Here is a 22,467-nt window from a genome sequence, read left to right as displayed (position 1 = left end):
TGTTTTAGCACAGTTTTTATTTATTTATTTTTACAGCGTTCACCTGAGGGGTTCGGTCAAGTGCCATTTTTTATAGAGCAGATCGTTACGGACGTGGCGATACCGAATATGTATACTTTTTCTTATTTATTTAAGTTTTACACAATAATAGCATTTCTGAAACAAAAAAAGGATGTTTTAATGTGTCCATGTTCTGAGAGCTATAGTTTTTTTTATTTTTTGAGAGATTTTCTTATGTAGGGGCTTATTTTTTGAAAGATGAGGTTACGGTTTTATTGGTACCATGTTGTGGGACATACGCCTTTTTGATCACTTGTCGTTGCACTTTTTGTGATGTAAGGTGACAAAAATTACTTGTTTTTACACCGTTTTTTTTTACGGTGTTCATCCGAGGGGTTAGGTCATGTGATATTTTTATAGAGCTGGTTGTTATGAACGCGGCAATACCTAATATGTATACATTTTTTCAATTATTTCACTTTAACACAATAATAGCATTTTTGAAACCCAACAAATTATGTTTTAATGTGTCCATGTTCTGAGAGCTATAGTTTTTTTTTATTTTTTTGAGAGATTTTCTTATGTAGAGGCTCATTTTTTGCTGGATGAGGTGACTTTTATTAATACCATTTTGTGGGACATGCGCCTTTTTGATCACTTGGTGCTGCACTTTTTGTGATGTAAGAAATGGCTTTTTTTGACAGTTATTTATTTTTATTTTTTTATGGTGTTTATCGGACTGGGTCGATCATGTGATATATTTATAGAGCCAACCGTCACGATTGCAGCAATACGAAATATGTCTTTTTTTTCTAATTTTTAAAAAAAAAAATTATTTCTTACTTGGAGAATTTTTTTTTTACATGTGAAAAAGACCTCTGGTGGACATTTACTTCACTTTTTTTTTTTTTCATTGTTGATTTCTCCTGTAACTGGGGCTGACACAGTAGCCCCAGTTACAGTGGAAATACACCCCCCAGAGAGGCTGTACACCGCTGTACAGCCTCAGTGCAGGGCTGATCGAGGTCTCTGAAAGACCTCACACAGATCCTGCACTCTCCGGTCCCGTCGATCACATGACCACCGGGCCGGAACAGGAAGCACATAGCGCTTCCTGCTCTGCATACACAGTGCTTGGTGAGCGCTGTGTATGCAGCGATCCAGAAGGCAGGGACACCTGGGCACTGTCCCTGCCTTCTCTCTGGGTTGCCCTGCTGTCACTGACAGCGGGCAACCCGATCAGCAGCTCCACGATCAGCGTGCAGCTGCAGTTTCTGAATTGACGTTCTGGAACATCCATTCAGAAATAGAGAACCACCTCCCGGACGTTTATAGTCTATGGGCGGACGGGAGGTGGTTAAAAGTGGCACAATTGAAGGTAACAGATAATTGCATTAGGCTTGTTAGCAAAAGCAAAAAAAGTCAGAGACCACTGTGGTACTCAGCAGAAGTAGCCAAAATCATTAAAAACTAAAAGATAGCATTTAAAAAATAATAATAATTTTATATATATATATTTAATGAGGATAAGACAGAGAGGGGCCAAGCAAGTTTTAAGAGCTTCTAAAGCACAGAAGGGAAATTAGCTCAGTCAGTAAAAAAAAGGTGATCAGACATTCTTAAGATGCATAAATGAAAAAAGGAAATTAAAACAAGGAAGGTATATAGAAGATAAAGAACTAGCTGACTGCCTCAATGAATACTTCTGTTCAGTTTTTACAAAGGAAAATGAAGGAAAAGGACCTCACTTAGGGAGGAAGACTAATGAATATTTTGATGCATGTGTCTTTAATGAGGAAGAGGTTCTAAGTCAGCTGTCTAAAATACAAATAAGTCACAGGGGCCTGATGGGAAACACCCAAAGCTATTAAAAGAGCTTAGCGGTGAACTAGCAAAACCATTAACAGATTTATTTAACCAATCACTGGTAACCGGAGTCGTCCTAGAAGATTGGAAATTAGCAAATGTTGTGCCCATTCACAAGAAAGGTAATAGGGAGGAATCTGGCAACTATAAGCCAGTAAGCCTGACATCAATAGTGGGGAAATGAATGGAAACCATATTTAAAGGATAACTCACATTTAGACCCCAATTTAAATTTTCATATATGTAGTTACTAATACCATGATATTCCCCAATCAATAACTATTAGACTTACTTACCCCATATTTAATAAGATTCCGCCCTTAGCAACCAGTCTGCATAAAACTGCAATTTCACTATTCTGTTAAGATGGCTGCCACTGCCCTCATCCTGAGGCTAATCCAGCCTGCCCTCACTACCCACAATGCATTGAGCTCCTCTCATGCACTAGCTTCTGCACCTCAACCAATCATTGCTCTCCCCAATTAAACACGCCCTTCTCCTCCTTCTATCACATACACTTTAGGAAGTGGCTGGATTGTAGAGCCTCAATTTAGCTTGGACACAGAAAGCTGGAGCATGCCTGCTGCAGCCTGGGTCTCTATGAATGAAACCCAGGCTGCTGCATAGTATTTCCTATGGAGCATAACCTGTAATAGGCTCTATAGGAAATATGCAAATTTCTCATATATTCCAATGCTATTGCATTGTAATGTATGAGAATAGCAATCTAATGATTGCATGTTCTAGTTCCCTATAAAAACTATGCAAAAGTGTAAAAAAAAATGTTTAAAAAATAAATAAATACTAAAAAAAAACAACATAAAAAGTTCAAATCAACCCCCTTTTGCCAAAATGGAAAAAAAAAAATTATTCAAAAACACATCATGGGTGTCGCAATGTGCGAAAATGCCCATACTATGAAAATATTTTAAAAATTCCCCATACGGTAAACAGAAAACCGGAAAAAGGTGTCCAAATGGCCGATTCGACATTTTTGGATGCTTAGTTTCCTCAAAAAAAGTTTTAAAAGAAAGGTGATCAAAAAGTGACACACACCCCAGAATGGTATCAATGAAAAATGAGCCCCCACACAGCTCTGTACACATAATTACAAAAAAGTTATAGGCGTCAAAATATGGCAACTAAAAAGTAAAACAGATTTTTTCCCCCACTTTTGACTTTTTTTTTTGTGCCAGTAAAATGTGTCCCGATAGATGCCCCCCAATCATGTGCCAGTAACAATAGCCCGCCAAAAGTGCCAGTAACCAGAGCCCTCCCAAATGTTTTCATTGAACTGTGTATACAGATGGTACAGTATATATGGAACTTACTGACTGTGCTATAGGGTTTAATACTATAGGAAGATCAGAGCCATGTGTAGGGCTAAGGGATTAATACAACATATAGGAAGAGCAGAGCCATGTGTGGTACTAAAGGGTTAATCTGGGGTAATGGGGGGCTGCACTTAGTGAAGCCATTTAAGGGTTAATACAAGGTGTTGGGGGGCTGTACTTACTGAACCCATGCAGGGGTTACTTGCAGAATGCAGAGAAGTTGGTGAAGCCATGCAGTCATGCAGGGGTTAATCCATAGGACGCCTGCAGTGAAGTTAGTGAAGACCAGCACTGTATAGGGGGGTCTTGCAGTGAAGTTCCCGGGTCTGGCTGAAGCCTGTAGTCCTCCAAGCTCTCCTCTTACCACATGTTGATGAGCGGCTCCTGCTCCAGCCCCCATTCTCCAGCACAGCTGAGGGAGCGTCTGCCAAGCGCAGGGTTGTGGAAAAGTGTACACAGCCCAGGCACTTACCAGCTGCCAGGGAGGACCTGGCTTTTTATCCATTCCCTTACAACTGGCCAGTAATGTGAGCATGCACGCAGGCAGGAGTACAGCTTGCTTGTGCGTCCCCAGTCTTCCTCTGAGCAAACTGGTAGACGTGGATGCCTAGCAACCTGATTTTAATCTCGGGTAACAATAGCCAATATTGGGGACAAAAATGTGGCTTTTAGGGGTTATTTATTAAACAATCAAAAATTAAAACAGGGCCAACAAGGTGATATTAACCCTTTCATGACCAAGGGTCATTGATGCCCCAGTGTCCAGGTCAAAATTTACAAATCTGACATGCGTCACTTTATGTTGTAATAGCTTTGGAACACTTATTTATCCAAGCCATTCTGAGATTGTTTTCTCGTGACATATTGTACTTCATGATAGTCAAAAATTTGAGTCAATATATTTCACCTTTTTTTATGAAAAAATCCCAAATTTACCCAAAATTTTGAAAAATTCACAAATTTTCTAAATTTACATTTCTCTGCTTCTAAAACAGAAAGTCATACCTAATAAAATATTTATTACTTAACATTTCCCATATGTCTACTTTATGTTGGCATCATTTTGGAAATGTCATTTTATTTTTTTAGGACGTTAGAAGGCTTAGAAGTTTAGAAGCAGTTCTTAAAATTTTTAAGAAAATTTCCAAAACCCACTTTTTAAGGACCAGTTCAGGTCTAAAGTCACTTTGTGGGGCTTACAAAGTGGAAACCCCCCATAAATGACCCCATTGTAGAAACTACACCCCTCAAGTAACTTAAAACGGATTTTACAAACTTTGTTAACCCTTTAGGTGTTCCACAAGAATTAAAGGAATATGGAGAGGACTTTTTTTGGCAGATTTTCCATTTTATTAAATTTTTTTCTTTAACACATTGAGGGTTAACAGCCAAACAAAACTCAATATTTATTACCCTGATTCTGCGGTTTACACATGTGGTCGTAAACTGATGTAAGGGCGCACGGCAGGGCGCAGAAGGAAAGGAACGCCGTATGGTTTTTGGAAGGCAGATTTTGCTGGACTGGTTTTAGATGCCTTGTCCCATTTAAAGCCCCCCTGATGCACCCATACAGTAGAAACTCCCAAAAAGTGACCGTATTTTGGAAACTAGGGGATAAGGTGCCAGTTTTATTGGTACTATTTTGGGGGTACATATGATTTTTAATTGCTCTATATTAAGTTTTTTGTGAGGCAAGGTAACTGAAAAATGGCTGTTTTGGCAACCGTTATTTTTTTTTATTTTTTTTACAAGATTCATCTGACAGGGTAGATCATGTGCTATTTTTATAGAGCAGGTTGTTACGGACGAAATGATATCAAATATGTATACTTTCTGTGTTGGTTTGTTTCAGTTTTACATAATGAAGAATTTTTGAAAAAGAAATAATGTTTTTGTGTGTCCATTTTCTGTACGCCATATGTTTTTTATTTTTCTGCCGATCGTCTTGTGCAGGGGCTCGTTTTTTGAAGAAAGAGTTGAGGTTTTTATTGGTACCATTTTTGGGTACATAGGATTTTTTGATCATTCATTATTACACTTTATGGGGCAAGATGACCAAAAAATTGGCTGTTTTGGAACAGTTTTTATTTATTTATTTTTACAGCGTTTATCTGAGGGGTTGGGTCATGTGATAGTTTTATAGAGCAGATCGTTACGGACGTGGCAATACCTAATATGTATACTTTTTTTTAATTTATTTAAGTTTTACACAATAATAGCATTTCTGAAACCAAAAAAATGATGTTTTAGTGTCTCCATAGTCTAAGAGCCATTTTTTGGGCGATTGTCATAAATAGGGTATCATTTTTTGCGGGATGAGGTGACGGTTTGATTGGTACTATTTTGGGGGTCATAACCCTTTTTGATCGCTTGGTGTTGCACTTTTTGTGATGTAAGGTGACAAAAATTGCTTTTTTTTTACACAGTTTTAAAAAAAAAAATTGATGGTGTTTATCGGAAGGGGTCTATCATGTGATATATTTATACAGACGGTCGGTACGGACGCGGTGATACCCAATATGTGTATTTTTTTTTTCATTTTTTAGAGGAAAAGGCAATTTATTTTTTTAATTTTACATTTTTATTTATTTATTTTTACTTTTATTATTTTCACTTTTTTTTTTTAGCAAGTCCCTCTTGGATCTTGAAGATCCAGTTGGGCTGATGGCTGTACTATACTTTGCAATGCTCTTGCATTGCAAAGTATAATATAATCAGATGCCCTGTAGGTGGCAACAGCGGACGCTTTTGGAAAGCGTCCGATTGCCATGGCAACCATCGGGCGCTGCAATCGCAACGCGGCAGCCCTGATGGTGGAGAGAGGGAGCCCCCTCCCTCTATTAACCCCATGGATGCCGCTGCATCTATGGGGTTACAGGTTACAGCAGAGTGTCAGCATAGAGATGACACTCTCTGCTCATGGCGGCGGCTCAGGAATGGAGCCGCCGCCATCACACACAGCAGGGGGACCGGGGGCAGCGCTGGAAAGGGGGGGGGGGGGGGTTCAGCCACCAACATTCATTGAGGGAGACTGGGAAAGGTCGCAGGACTAATGTATGGGGCGGACCGCATCAGGGCAGAAGGAAGGAGATGAGCGCAGGTAGGCAGGAGAGGGGCACAAATCTGGGGGGCACGAGGAACACTACCTGATTTCAAGCTCTGATCTGCAGAGCGCAGATCAGAGCCTGAAACCGGCTTTTTTTTTTACTGCCGCGATCTGATTGGTTAGACTGCACAGACTAACCATTCGGATCGATTGCCGGCAAGGGGCCACTCTGATTTGCAGCGCTTGGATTAAAGAACTGGCTTGACGTTTATAGACGTGATAGCTGCACGGGGCATGTGCAAATATCACGTATATAAATGGATTGCAGTCGGGAAGGGGTTAATCACCAAAATCCAAAAGTCAAAAAAATAAAATGCGACAGTTATCCTTTAAGGAAAGGATTGTGGAACATCTAAAATCTCATGGATTGAAAGAAGAAAAACAGCATGGGTTTACTTCAGGGAGATCATGTCAAATTAATCTTATTTTTTTTTTTGATTGGGTGACTAAAATAGATAGCGGAGGTGGAGTAGACATCGCTTATCAATAAATTGCAGTCTTTGTGCTTGGACTCCCATATTGTTGAATGGATTAGGCAGTGGCTGAGGGACAGACAACAGAGTTGTAGTCAATGGAGTATATTCAGACCACAGTCTTGTTACCAGTCGAGTACCTCAGGGATCTGTTCTGGGACTGGGACCCATATTGCTTAATATCTTTATCAGCGAAATTGCAGAAGGCCTCGATGGTAAGGTGTGTCTTTTTGCTCATGACACAAAGATTTGTAACAGGGTTGATGTTCCTTGAGGGATACACCAAATGGAAAAGGATTTAGGAAAACTAGAGGAATGGTCAAAAATCTGGCAACTAAAATGTAATGTTGATAAGTGCAAGATAATGCACCTGGGGCGTAAAAACCCAAGAGCAGAATATAAAATCAGTGATACAGTCCTAACCTCAGTATCTGAGGAAAGGGATTTAGGGGTCATTATTTCAGAAGATTTAAAGGTAGGCAGACAATTCATAGAGCAGCAGGAAATGCTAGCAGAATGCTTGGGTGTATAGGGAGAGGCATTACCAGTAGAAAGAGGGAGGTGCTGATGCCGCACTACAGAGCACTAGTGAGACCTCATTTGGAGTATTGTGCGCAGTACTGGAGACCATATCTCCAGAAGGATATTGATACTTTGGAGAGCGTTCAGAGAAGAGCTACTAAACTGGTACATGGATTGCAGGATAAAACTTACCAGGAAAGATTAATGGACCTTAACATGTATAGCTTGGAAGAAAGACGAGACAGAGGGGATATGATAGAAACTTTTAAATACATAAAAGGAATCAACAAGGTAAAAGAGTAGAGAATATTTAAAAGAAGAAAAACTGCTACAAGAGGACATAGTTTTAAATTAGAGGGGCAAAGGTTTAAAAGTAATATCAGGAAGTATTACTTTACTGAGAGAGTAGTGGATGCATGGAATAGCCTTCCTGCAGAAGTGGTAGCTGCAAATACAGTGAAGGAGTTTAAGCATGCATGGGATAGGCATAAGGCCATCCTTCATATAAGATAGGGCCAGGGGCTATTCATAGTATTCAGATATATTGGGCAGACTAGATGGGCCAAATGGTTCTTATCTGCCGACACATTCTATGTTTCTATGTGCACCTGCTCACTATTAATTGCTATGGGACTTCTGAAAATAACCCATAGGAATAAATGGAGGATGGATGCGCATGCTCGGTGTTGGTTCTGTTCTAAGAATTGTTGTCGGTCTCAGAGGTGGGACCTGCATCTATCAGACATTGGGGGCATATCCTAGAGATATGCCCCCAATGTCCAAGATGGGAATAACCCTTTAATGCATTTTATCTACTAAGGCTCCATTCACACGTCCGCGTGTTGTCCGCACCCAATCATTTCCTATGGGGCAGAGATGCGGAGAGCAAACTATGTGCTCTCTGCATCCGCATTTCCGGAGCGCGCCCCCGATCTTCCGGTCCGCAGCTCAGCAAGAAAATAGAGCATGTCCTATTCTTGACCACAATTGCGGACAAGAATAGGCATTTCTATAGGGGTGCCGGCCGGGTGTATTCCGGAGGTGTATTTAAATGTACCAGAAGTGACCACTGAACTGCATAATTTATTTTTACTGTGAAGTATCAAGTATTTGATAAAAAAAAATTATCAATTGAAACACTGTAAAACCTTCAGCAGTATACAGCATCTGCTTTGTTCAGCAAATTTACTGAAGAAATTTCTGAGACTGAATTTTTTATTTTTTTTATAAACGTGGATAGGATTGTTTCACAATACTGTAGATGTGTATGATTTTCACAAACTTAATTCAGATATATGGAACAGATTTTTTTCAGTCACTCAATTTTTTGTAACAAATTTTCAGTGTGAATATACCCTAAAGGATATAGATCTACCGTGTTTTTAACCCCCATAAGACGCATTTTTTCCCCCAATGTAAAAATGTCCCTTCGTCTTATGGGGTGAATACTAATAAATGCTTCCATTATGGTAGAGCTCATTAGTACCGGAGGACCAGAAAGTGGTTAAGGCTCACTACTCACCACTTCCTGGTCCTCTGCTGTCGGCTGTGCTGTGGCTGCGCACAGCGTGAGAGAGCTCTGTGACCTCACGCTGTGTGTGGCAGGTCACAGTACAGACGGCGGTAGGAAGAGCAGGAGGAGTGCTGGAGGTGAGGAGCGAAGGCGTCCAGAGAAGGAGAGCCAAGTGTTTTTTTTTATTATTTTTATTGCTGTGAGGCTGGGGGCTGATCTGTTGGAGCTGACCTGAGGCAGGGGGCTTATCTGCTGGGGTGGACCTGAGGCAGGGGGCTGATATGAGGCATTGGAGGGCTTATGTGAGGCATTAGGGGTCTGAGCTGAGGTCTGATCTGAGGTCTCATTGAGGAACTAATTAACATTGGAGGTCGGATTGGTGGTCTGGTCTAACATCTAATGAATTATTTTTTTATTATTGTCTTTCTCTAAAACCTGGGTGCCTCTTATAGGGAGAAAAATATGGTAAATATCTATGACAGGAAGGTGTTATAAAAGATGCCCATGCACAAATGTTCCTTTTATCCATAACAGTCTGTGTTGGTGTGTTTTTTTATGTACCTTGCTGTTTTATATATACACATAATCCAATAAATAATGTTGGCTAATTGAATAAAAGGGGTTCTCCTGGCTTTTTATAACAACTTCCCCTTCTTCTAACCTGTGTTAATACTCTCCCGTCCCTAACTCTGCAGATAGCACTGCCCCTGCTACACTCTCACAGGCTACAGGCTTTTCTGCCTAGTTCCCAATTGGATAGTTGCACATCTTTTCCTGTTCAGCTGCGGTCAGTGTTATACATCTGAGCAGGAAAAGAAGCGCACACATCTTTTAGGTACCCAGGCTGAAGAGCCCCTAGCCTGTGAGCGCAGCTGCATTGGTGCCAAATCATCAGACTTATTAGAATGTCAGGCCGTTATGGGACCCAAAGAAGAAAGAGCAGCCTAACTCTACTAATATTTTGAGGACTGGTTTAAGAACGTTTGTTGGGCCAAAGGTACTTTTACCACGATATGTGGAGCATGCAAAAAGAGTTCACAAGGCCACTACCCCAAAGAGCACCACCTGGATCAGGGCTTATTAAGCTGCTCCACTATAGAGACAGACACTATACCTTTAGCAGCTAGAAATAGGCCTGAAATTGCCATCAGTGGGAAGAGGACTGCATTTTTTCTTGACTTTTCTTCTACTTCAAGAGGTCAATTTCAAGATAAAAAGGCAGTTGAGTAATCTGCTTTACGCAATATAGCTACACGTAGCTTCACTGGGTGCTATGCACTTCTTTGATGTCCCTAAAGATGTGGGTATATTGATGGATCTGAATGAGAAGCAACTGCAGCAGAAGAGATCATGTGCACCTGTGTGTTTAAGAAACGTACCCGTGGGATCATACAGAGAGAATTCTAAACTCATTTTATTTACCGTTTTGCCCAAATAGCACATTTATTCTGAGCTGGGGGATTCTGCGATTCGCAACTTTGGAACAGATTTGTTATTATTGGTTTTACTGTATGTTTGGTTTCATGGTGGACTGATGCCTCGGCCGGTTGGTCATCTCCAAGCAGGCATTCATATTTATTCATAGTTTATTGTGTTTTATTTGCTTTGCAATAATTCCATTTATCTAAGTGCACTGATCTGTGTCTTTGAGTCTGTATCTGGTAAACAGTACTCTGCCACTATCTTCTACTACTTTCTTTATATCCTTTTCTTTGGGTTTATGCATTTTTGATTTACTTCTAAACTTGTTGGGGAGGGAAGATTTGTATGCCTTCATTGTATAGTGTTATGCAATAGTTTGTTGGTATCTGTGTACAGTATATACAGCCTCTGTACATTAGTATAGTTCTCTGGTAAGTTATGTTCTTTGTTAACAGTATATATCTCATGTGCCTATTACTATGTTTGGGGACTTTAATAATATTATTCACCATTACTGGTTTAGATTTTGAAGGCAGAGGAGAATACAACACTCTTCATTTGGTAGTTTGTTGAGGGAATTGTGATTTATGGTGTCGTCGTGATCTTTGGATGAGTTAATTCTCCTGTCATTCCAAATCCTGTGAAGCACTTTTACATGGTGACCTAGCCCCGGGAGACATGACAGTTGAGCAAGTGGTGTCAGTGGATTATTTGCCCAGAGCTTTGCCAGATGATTCCCCTTATTGGTGCATCTGTCCCTTATCCACGATATTGACTTCTCAGCTTTTGTGGTCTTTTAAACCCTTTCTGCTCCAAGCAATAGATAGTCATATTATTGTGACTGCCTTACAAGATTACCTTGTGCATAATGAAGGACCTAACTTATCAAGGAGCAGTATGAGAGAATACAAGGTCCTTGCTTATTCAAGCAATTAGCAGAACCAAAATCAAAAGCTGTCAGTTCTTTGAATTCTTACGAGATTGGGTGGGTAATGGAAGAGGAGTTTGTGAAGTATGAGGATTCTGCTTTATTGGAAACGAGGGAGGCACAAAATGTATACAATAAGTAATTACAACAGCAGAAATATGATTAAAGAAGTTGTTCAGGAGGGAAGCATACTTAACCATGTCACGCTGCTAGGTTCCAGCTCCTTCAGTCCCAGCTGTGTTTGCTGCAGCCGAGGACTACTTGCCACCACAGGGATGTATCCCCCAAGTCAATTAATCTTGCATACATTATCCCTGTCTACTAAGACTACACCCATCCAAACAGTGATGGGCAATTAACTTCCATATAATTTACAATATCCTGGTTCTCTGCATATCCCAAAACACTGGAGAACCAAGATGATGTAGGTAAGGGTTCCACAATTATCACTTAGCGAGGCACATAGACTTTCCAAATTATATTTGTTACAGAGTTATAAAACACCTAAATTTCTATTTGATATTCGGCTCAGATCTGACTATAAGTACACCAATGTGGGGCTGGAATGCTGTATATGGGGTGGCCATGTCTGTAGCAGATATTACTAATTCAGTATATTCAGTAGATGTTAACTGCCCATCACTGGCTGGATGAATTTAGCCCTTAACCCACTACTCGCTTGTGTTACAGGTACATTATTGTGACATTTGATTCTATGTGTATTTTAGGACTATAATTGATAGGTTAGGTCATATTGCAGTACATGCCATTCATGCGGGGATCTGTGACATTATTTGGGGTCAGGATCAGGCTTTCTGCCATTTTCGCAGCATTTTAATTGGTTTTAAACTTTTTGCTGTTCTTTGTGTGTCATTTGTATATGATTCATTATTGATATATTACATTTTTTTTTGCTATTATTCTTGATAAACGGAGGTGCAGTCTGTTTTATGTGGGCATGCTGTGTGTGTATTACATAGTCTTTGCATGTTTTGGAGCACTTCTTGAACAGAATTGGAATGGTATTTCCTTTCCTTGCTGGTTATGGCAAGGAAACTAACCAAAGACATCATGTCTGAAATAATCATTGCTTATAATAAAATATTAGCCACAATTTAAAAAGGTTGTCTCACTGGAAACAACCGCACTTGTGAACAAGCTAATCTAGCCAGGACAAACTGCAGCAAGACAACAATTTTGGCTGCTGCAGAGGAAATGTAGTCATACATGGTGGTCATTTGGATGAATCTCACCTATGGAGTAGCAAGGACGGCTTCAAGCCCACTAGCACGGCAGTCATTTGTACAGATTGGCTCCCCATTTGATTCAGATAGTGGTCCCACCTCTAAGATGTCAATATGTCTTAATAAGGACATAAAGATAAAAGTTGGCTTCATGAAACAACCTTTTAAATGCCATTTAGTAAAGTTCAGTAGCGTATGTTGAAAACTGGTTGTGTGCACAAAGTAACGATATATACATTAAATGCAATAAAAACATTTTTAAAAAAAGTTAATTTCAGGTCTGTAAATTGCATGTTGAGTGTTGATACAGGAAACTAAGCTGACCAGGCGAGAAAAACAGAAATAGGGAATACTTACAGTATTGACTTTACGCATTTCCTTCTGAAACTCTTCCCACTCTTTATCCAAGTGGTCTTTAGGAGCATCGACTTTCCTAACCTTAAAAGAAACATAATCAGTCACTAGATCAAATCTTCATCTTTAAATATATGTTATGTTCAATATATGTTATATATTATACAGACTATGTTGTTTGCCATGTGGCTGATGATTCAGCTGCTTGGTGGTCAAGTTGGCAAGAAATTAAAAACAATAGTGAAGGCTCACTGTTATGGTGGCATTGAAGTAAAGGCGCAATTTACACTGGACTATGATTGAGCTGATTATTGGGAACAAACATTCATACAAACGTTACTTCCTGATAATTTGCCCATGGAAAGGTGCTGCTGATCATCTTGTTTATCGGGTTAATTTATTGTTTATGCAGGCACCTAACTTATTGTTAAAGGGCAGCAGATCGTGCTGTGTAAACAGTGATCTGCTGCCCAGTCGCCATCGCTGGTCCCCAAGCCGTGGATGTGATTGCTGCATGTAAATGCACTATAACGAGCAGGAAATTTTGGGGAAGGAACGGTTCCTTTCAAATAATTGCCTGCTCAGTTGCCATGCGTTAATGCACCTTTTGGGGAGATGTACAGAATAAAAAATTTGCCAAAAGCAGGAGTTCAACTTTTAGTTAGTTTGCCTATCCCATAAAAGCAGCATGGTATGTAAATGCCTGGGTTACTTCCTCAATAGATTCTTAGGAAACATTACTGCAATATCTGGACCAGAGTTAAAGCACATTATTACTTACTTTTAACTGTCAACCTCAAGTAATATATAGCATTGTCCCATACAGCAAATAATTTCAGCTTTACGGCAGCGTGATCTGACTTATTTCAGAGAATACTGCAGCAAATTTTAGTACCTCACAACACATGCCAGGCTAACAGGCCTCCTCCATCAGAAAAGTTATGTCTTGTGACATACTCCCTATGCTGGGTTCATGAACTTATTATGGCAACGCAAAGAGCACTGCATAAGGCCCCTTCCAGATGAGCAGGTGTCATGCTGCGGACTCGCAGCGCAGCACCCAGCCTGAACTCCCAGCACTGCCGGGGTCGCATAGCATATTGATTTATGATCCTATGTAACCCTTAGAAGTCTGAAATGTACTGGATAACACTGACATAATGCTGTTAGTGTTATCCAATACATAGCAGAACTGTAAGGGTTACATAGCATCATAAATAAATATAATGCTATGTGACCTCGGCAGTGCTGGAAGTTCAGGCCAGGTGCTGCGTTGCGAGTCCGCAGCGTGACATCGGCTCATCTGAAAGGGGCCTAAGGCAGAATGAACACTTACCTTTGCATCAACGTCTGGGTCATCAAAGAATCCCTCAGGTAAGGCTTCTGCTGTATTCCCTTTCCTACATAGCAAAAACACACCAATTAGTTAAATCAATTAGTTGACAAACACTGGCATTTTTAAAGGTTGTCCACTTTTGTTTATATTGATGACTAGAGTTGAGCGAACACCTGGATGTTCGGGTTCGAGTAGTTAGGCCGAACTTCCCGAAAATGTTCGGGTTCGGGATCCGAACTCAACCCGAACTTCGCCGCGAACCCGAACCCCATTGAAGTCAATGGGGACACAAACTTTTCGGCACTAAAAAGGCTGTAAAATAGCACAGGAAAGGGCTAGAGGGCTGCAAAAGGCAGCAAAATGTAGGTAAATCCCCTGCAAACAAATGTGGATAGGGAAATGAATTTAAAAAAAAATAATAAAAAAAAATTAACCAATATCAATTGGAGAGAGGTCCCATAGCAGAGAATCAGGCTTCACGTCACCCACCACTGGAACAGGCCATTGTCAGATATTTTTATGCCCCGGCACCCAGACAGAGGAGAGAGGTCCCATAGCAGAGATTCAGGCTTCATGTCATAGCAGAGAATCAGGCTTCATGTCACCCACCACTGTAACAGGCCATTGTCAGATATTTTTAGGCCCCGGCACCCAGACAGAGGAAAGAGGTCCCATAGCAGAGAATCTGGCTTCATGTCACCCACCACTGGAACAGGCCATTGTCAGATAATTTTAGGCCCCGGCACCCAGACAGAGGAGAGGTTCATTCAACTTTGGGTTGCCCCGCAATATAATGGTAAAATTAAATAAAGAGGATTGAATGAAGAAGTGCCCTGGAGTACAAGAATATATGGTTAAGGGGAAGTAGTTATAAATGTCTAATCTGCACAAGGGATGGACAGGTCCTGTGGGATCCATGCCTGGTTCATTTTTATGAACGTCAGCTTGTCCACATTGGCTGTAGACAGGCGGCTGCGTTTGTCTGTAATGACGCCCCCTGCCGTGCTGAATACACGTTCACACAAAACGCTGGCCGCCGGGCAGGCCAGCACCTCCAAGGCATAAAAGGCTAGCTCTGGCAACGTGGACAATTTGGAGACCCAGAAGTTGAATGGGGCCGAACCATTAGTCAGTACGTGGAGGGGTGTGCACACGTACTGTTCCACCATGTTAGTGAAATGTTGCCTCCTGCTAACACGTTCCATATCAGGTGGTGGTGCAGTTAGCTGTGGCATGGTGACAAATCTTTTCCACATCTCTGCCATGCTAACCCTGCCCTCAGAGGAGCTGGCCGTGACACAGCTGCGTTGGCGACCTCTTGCTCCTCCTCTGCCTTCGCCTTGGGCTTCCACTTGTTCCCCTGTGACATTTGGGAATGCTCTCAGTAGCGCGTCTACCAACGTGCGCTTGTACTCACGCATCTTCCTATCATGCTCCAGTGCAGGAAGTAAGGTGGGCACATTGTCTTTGTACTGGGGATCCAGCAGGGTGGCAACCCAGTAGTCTGCACACGTTAAAATGTGGGCAACTCTGCTGTCGTTGCGCAGGCACTGCAGCATGTAGTCGCTCATGTGTGCCAGGCTGCCCAGAGGTAAGGACAAGCTGTGGGAGGCGTATTGTCATCGTCCTGCGTTTCCCCCCAGCCACGCACCAGTGATGGGCCCGAGCTGCGTTGGGTGCCACCCCGCTGTGAACATGCTTCTTCATCCTCCTCCTCCTCCAGTAGTGGGCCCTGTCTGGCCACATTTGTACCTGGACTCTGCTGTTGCAAAAAAACTCCCTCTGAGTCACTTCTAAGAGACTGGCCTGAAAGTGCTAAAAAAGACCCCTCTTCCTCCTCCTCCTCCTCCTGGGCCACCTCCTCTTCCATCATCGCCCTAAGTGTTTTCTCAAGGAGACATAGAAGTGGTATTGTAACGCTGATAACGGCGTCATCGCCACTGGCCATGTTGGTGGAGTACTCGAAACAGCGCAACAGGGCACACAGGTCTCGCATGGAGGCCCAGTCATTGGTGGTGAAGTGGTGCTGTTCCGCAGTGCGACTGACCAGCGCGTGCTGCGGCTGAAACTCCACTATGGCCTGCTGCTGCTCGCACAGTCTGTCCAGCATGTGCAAGGTGGAGTTCCAACTGGTGGGCACGTCGCATATGAGGCGGTGAGCGGGAAGGCCGAAGTTACGCTGTAGCGCAGACAGGCGAGCAGCGGCAGGATGTTAACGCCGGAAGCGCGCACAGACGGCCCGCACTTTATGCAGCAGCTCTGACATGTCGGGGTAGGTGTGAATGAACTTCTGCACCACCAAATTCAGCACATGCGCCAGGCAAGGGATGTGCGTCAAACCAGCTAGTCCCAAAGCTGCGACAAGATTTCGCCCATTATCGTACACCACCCTAGGCCGGGCTTGAGGCTCACCGGCAGCAACCATTCGTCGGTCTGTTGTTCAATACCCCGCCACAACTCCTGCGCGGTGTGGGGCCTGTCCCCCAAACATATGAGTTTCAGAATGGCCTGCTGACGTTTACACCGGGCTGTGCTGAAGTTGGTGGTGAAGGTGTGTGGCTGACTGGATGAGCAGGTGGAAGAAGGAGGAGGAAGCCGAGTAGGAGGAGGAGGCAACAGGAGGCAAAGAATGTTGCCCTGCGATCCTTGGCGGTGGAAGGACGTGCGCCAAACAACTCTCCGTCTAGGGCCCAGCCGCCACTACATTTACCCAGTGTGCAGTTAGGGAGATATAGCGTCCCTGGCCGTGCTTACTGGTCCACGTATCTGTGGTTAGGTGGACCTTGCCAAAGATGGCGTTGCGCAGTGCACACTTGATTTTATCGGATACTTGGTTGTGCAGGGAAGGCACGGCTCTCTTGGAGAAGTAGTGGCAGCTGGGAACAACATACTGTGGGACAGCAAGCGACATGAGCTGTTTGAAGCTGTCTGTGTCCACCAGCCTGAATGACAGCATTTCATAGGCTAGTAGTTTAGAAATGCTGGCAATCAGGGCCAGGGATCGATGGTGGCTAGGTGGGAATTTACGCTTTCTCTCAAATGATTGTGAGATGGAGAGCTGAACGCTGCCGTGTGACATGGTGGAGATGCTTGGTGACTGAGGTGGTGGTGTTGGTGGTACATCCTCTGTTTGCTGGGTGGCAGGTGCCAACGTTCCTCCCGAGGCGGAGGAAGAGGCCGAGGCGGTAGCAGCAGAAGAGGTAGCAGGGGGAGCCTGAGTGAGTTCCTTGTTTTTAAGGTGTTTACTCTACTGCAGATCATGCTTTGCATGCAGATGCCTGGTCATGCAGGTTGTGCTGAGGTTCAGAACGTTAATGCCTCGCTTCAGGCTCTGATGGCACAGCGTGCAAACCACTCGGGTCTTGTCGTCAGCACATTGTTTGAAGAACTGCCACGCCAGGGAACTCCTTGAAGCTGCCTTTGGGGTGCTCGGTCCCAGGTGGCGGTGGCCAGTAGCAGGCGAACTCTCTTGGCGGCGGGTGTTCTGCTTTTGCCCCCTGCTCCCTCTTTTGCTACGCTGTTGGCTCGGTCTCACCACTGCCTCTTCCTCTAAACTCTGAAAGTCAGTGGCACGACCTTCATTCCATGTGGGGTCTATGACCTCATCGTCCCCTGCATAGTCTTCCACCCAGTCTTCCTCCCTGACCTCCTGTTCAGTCTGCACACTGCAGAAAGACGCAGCAGTTGGCACCTGTGTTTCGTCATCATCAGAGACGTGCTGAGGTGGTATTCCCATGTCCTCATCATCAGGAAACATAAGTGGTTGTGCGTCAGTGCATTCTATGTCTTCCACCGCTGGGGAAGGGCTAGGTGGATGCCCTTGGGAAACCCTGCCAGCAGAGTCTTCAAACAGCATAAGAGACTGCTGCATAACTTGAGGCTCAGACAATTTCCGATATGCATGGGGGTGATGTGACAGACTGATGGGCTTGGTTTTCAGGCGCCATCTGTGCGCTTTCTGCAGAAGACTGGGTGGAAGATAATGTGAACGTGCTGGATCCACTGTCGGCCACCCAATTGACTAATGCCTGTACCTGCTCAGGCCTTACCATCCTTAGAACGGCATTGGGCCCCACCAAATATCGCTGTAAGTTCTGGCGGCTACTGGGACCTGAGGTAGTTGGTTCACTAGGACGTGTGGCTGTGGCAGAATGGCCACGTCCTCTCCCAGCACCAGAGGGTCCACTAACACCACCACGACCATGTTTTCCTCATGGTTACCGTTCACCACAATAAGAAAAAAATTATTTGGCCCAATGTATTGAATTCAAATTCAGGCCTTTTTTTTTTTTTTTTTTACAGGCACCTAACACTATCTGGCTATCTATTTAGGTACCGTATTACACTAATACAGGCACAGCAGTAACCACAGATTTAGCTGAATATAAATTGTAGGCCTAGTATTTAGGCCCTGGATGACAGGTATCCCTTTTACAAACAGAATTAGACTTGGAAATGCACGGTAGCGTGTGAAGTTATTGAGGATGAGCCTATCAGCACCTTCAATATAATAATGTAATATACCCTTTTATGGATAGATTTAAACTTGGCCTGCTACAGCAAAAACCACTGATTTAGGGAATTGCTAATTTGGTAATTGTAATTCAACCCAGAAAAAAAATATATCCTTTGCCAGACAGCAGACAGTATTACAATTGGCTAGCCACAGCTGAAACACCAGATTTAGGGTACTGCTATTTTGGCAATTGTATTTCACCCCTCAAAAAATAGCAAGCACAGCCAAGCCCCTGATGTAGGATATAGCAAAAAAAAAAACCACACACTATTGATGGTTAAATGGACTTGGTGGCAGCTTGTGCTGACACCAAAATGGCCGCCGATCACCCCAGAAAAAAGTGACAGAAAAACGCTCTGGGCAGCCTAAAAACAATGAGCAATTAACTAGCAGAAGTTGAATGATACACAGCTGTAGATCGATCACTTCATTAAGTGTTTTTGATGAGTAAATCCCTGCCTAATCTGGCCCTAACAGCAGCAGCTGCATCCTATCCCTACACTGATCAGAGCAAAGCGACGTGCGGCGCTACTTGACTCCAGCTTAAATAGAGGCTCGGTCACATGCTGCACTGGCCAATCACAGCCATGCCGATAGTAGGCATGGCTGTGATGGCCTCTTGGGGCAAGTAGTATGACGCTTGTTGATTGGCTGCTTTGCAGCCTTTCAAAAAGCGCCAAACACCGAACCCGGACTTTTACGTAAATGTTCGGGTTCGGGTCCGTGTCACGAACACCCCAAAATTCAGTACAAACCCGAACTATACAGTTCGGGTTCGCTCATCCCTATTGATGACCTGTTCTCAGGATAAGTCATCAATATCAGATCGACAGGGGGCTGACTGATCACCTGTTTGTAGAGAAAGCAAAGCAAACCTACAAGCAATGTGTCCTCTTCTCTGTTTACCTGCTCGCCATCGATAGTGCAGCAGCGAGCAGGTGTAATTACAGCTCCTCCGCCCTATTTACTTAACTAGAATGGCTTCTTCCTAGATCTGATATTCTGATCAATATAAAAAGCGGACAACCCACTTTAAGGCTGGTTTCACACGGGCGTTGCGGGAAAAGGTGCGGGTGCGTTGCGGGAACATGCGCGATTTTTCCACGCCCCCATCCTAATGACGCCCCCTCCGCATTGTGATTGACAGGGCCAGGGAACGGAATCGTTCTCTGCTGGCCCTGCCTGTTTTCATTCAATATCTGGCGCCTGCACCGCGGCCGTACCCATCTTCAATCTGCGCAGGCGCACTGAGAGGCCGCCACTCACTCGGCCGCTCGCTCCTCAATGCGCCTGCGCCGGGTGTAGATGTGATGTCATCGGCGCAGGCGCATTTAGGATGGAGCGGCCGCCTCTCAGTGCGCCTGCGCAGATTGAAGATAGGTACGGCCGCGGCGCAGGCGCCAGATATTGAATGAAAACAGGCAGGGCCAGCAGAGAACGATTCCGTTCCCTGGCCCTGTCAATCACAATGCGGAGGGGGCAACATTAGGATCGGAGGATGCGGCTGCTACCAGCAAGTAGCCGCCCTACTTGCTGGTAGCAAGGTAATTTACATATTATAAAAATAGCGTTTTATCAAATTCTACTGAACGAAAATTATTATTTTACTTATGTATGCAGAGATCGCAGTGTAGGGATTATTATTAAACAAAAAAATAAAATAAACGGTTTAGTGGGCTGACAGAAGCCCTTTAACAATCCCCCTGCTCTTTGTGGTATGGTGCACAGGACTTCCTTTCATGACTAAGGAACAATTCTAGCAAGATAAGCAGGATTAGGTTCCTTTCCTTGGAGTATTATTTGTATAGACACTTTTTAAATGCAAAGTCAGCTTGCACCAACTAATTGGCAAGAGATTTGCCCTTCCTATTAACAAATCTGGGGAATTCTCTAAGAATGCACAAGTGTTTAAGAAATGCTTAGTATCTGCTTATAATAGACAATCATATTAGCATGACCATTGCACGGTGTGTTTGCCAGGGTGCTATATCACCCATATGTTCCATAAGTACTCAGTTTTTTTTTTAACAGGTGTTGGGTTGATTAGCAGGATACTTGACACACAGCTATATAACTGGCTATGGAATGCATGACATGCTTGAGAAATGGGAAGTTCCCCTGAATCGCTGCTACGGCATGTGTCTATGCCAGTGTCATGCCCTGCTCAGACGATGTGCGGAGATCATGCAGATTTTCTCAAAAGATCATATTAGGCCATCTAAGTTTCCGGTGGCAGTAGGTTTATTCTTTGTAAAGAAAAAGGATGGATCGCTGAGACCTTGTTTGGATTTCCGGGAATTGAATCGTATTACGGCCCGGGATCCGTATCCCCTTCCTTTGATCTCAGACCTTTTTGATCAGATTGTTGGTGCCAAGGTGTTCTCCAAGTTGGATTTGAGAGGGGCCTACAATCTGATCAGAATCAAGGAAGGGGATGAGTGGAAAACGGCCTTCAATACGCACGAGGGTCATTTTGAGAATCTGGTTATGCCTTTTGGGTTGACGAACGCGCCAGCGGTATTTGGTATCATTTGGTGGGGAGGTTCGTGGTAGTTTACTTGGATGACATTTTAATTTAATCTCCTGATATGGTGACCCATCAGGATCATGTGAGACAGGTTTTGACGATCCTTCGGGAGAATAAATTATATGCCAAATTGGAGAAATGTGTGTTTTCTGTGCAGGAGCTTCCGTTTTTGGGATATCTGCTTTCTGACTCTGGTTTTCGTATGAACCCCGAAAAGGTCCGGGCGGTTCTGGAATGGGACCGACCAGAGAATTAGAAAGCTTTGATGCGGTTTTTGGGGTTTACTAATTATTATAGAAAATTTATTTTGAACTATTCTATTCAACAACTATTGTGAGACCTCTGACTGATATGACAAAGAAGGGCGCCGACGTCTCAGTTTGGTCGGATGAGGCATTGCAGGCCTTTTTGACTATTAAGAAGTGTTTTGCGTCTGCTCCCATTCGGGTGCAGCCCGATGTATCTCAGCCATTCGTGGTGGAGGTTGATGCATCAGAAGTGGGGGTTGGAGCGGTGCTGTCGCAGGGTTCATCTCTTGGCAAGTGGGTCCCGTGTGCTTTTTTTTCCAAGAACTCTCGGTCGCCGAGAAGAATTATGATGTGGGAGTTAGAGAGTTGCTGGCCATCAAGTTGGCCTTTGAGGAATGGCGTCACTGGTTGGAGCTGGCGTCTCACCCCGTTACTGTATATACGGATCATAAGAATTTAGCTTACCTGCAAAGTGCCAAGCGTCTGAACCCTAGACAGGCCAGATGGTCACTGTTTTTTACCAGGTTCAATTTTGTGGTTACTTTTCGCCCTGGGGTTAAAAACATCAAGGCAGATGCGTTGTCTCGCAGTTTTCCTTGGGGATGTGATTCAGAGGATCCTGCTCAGATTTTGGCTGATGGGGTGGTGGTCTCTGCTCTGTACCCCGAATTGGAGATGGAGGTGTTGGGAGCCCAGGAGGGCGCTCCTGGTTCTTGTCCCCCAGGGAGGTTGTTTGTTCCCTTAGAACTGCGATACAAGGTATTCAAGGAACATCACGATACTGTGCTTGCTGGACATCCTGGTGGTAAGTCCACCTGTGACCTTGTGTCCCGGAGGTTCTGGTGGCCCGGGTTACGTAGGAGCATTGAGGATTACGTGGCAGCTTGTGAAACCTGTGCACGATCTAAGGTTGCTTATACTCGACCGGCTGGTTCACTCCTTCCTTTGTCTATTCAGTCTCGTCCTTGGACGCACTTGTCTATGGATTTTATTACGGATCTGCCGAGTTCCTCCGGGAAAACAGTAATTTTGGTGGTAGTTGATCGTTTAAGCAAGATGGCTCACTTTATATCGTTAA

General features: G+C 43.6%; 1 protein-coding gene across 1 annotated transcript in view; it reads right to left on the bottom strand.

The window, feature by feature from the left end:
* ZNF830 (zinc finger protein 830) overlaps positions 1 to 22,467 on the bottom strand; it is a 335,378-nt gene that overhangs the window by 75,517 nt on the left and 237,394 nt on the right. Inside the window, exons 7-8 of the mRNA XM_040433002.1 lie at positions 14,099 to 14,162; positions 12,766 to 12,846 (exon numbers count right to left, since the gene is read on the bottom strand). Of these exons, the coding sequence (XP_040288936.1) occupies positions 12,766 to 12,846; positions 14,099 to 14,162 (145 nt within the window). The remainder of the gene's footprint in view (positions 1 to 12,765; positions 12,847 to 14,098; positions 14,163 to 22,467) is intronic.

The sequence above is a fragment of the Bufo bufo genome, chromosome 5 (genome assembly GCF_905171765.1).
Source record: "Bufo bufo chromosome 5, aBufBuf1.1, whole genome shotgun sequence".
Taxonomy (NCBI): domain Eukaryota; kingdom Metazoa; phylum Chordata; class Amphibia; order Anura; family Bufonidae; genus Bufo; species Bufo bufo.
Note: the sequence above shows the minus strand (reverse complement) of the source record. Positions and strands in the feature narration are given on the sequence as shown.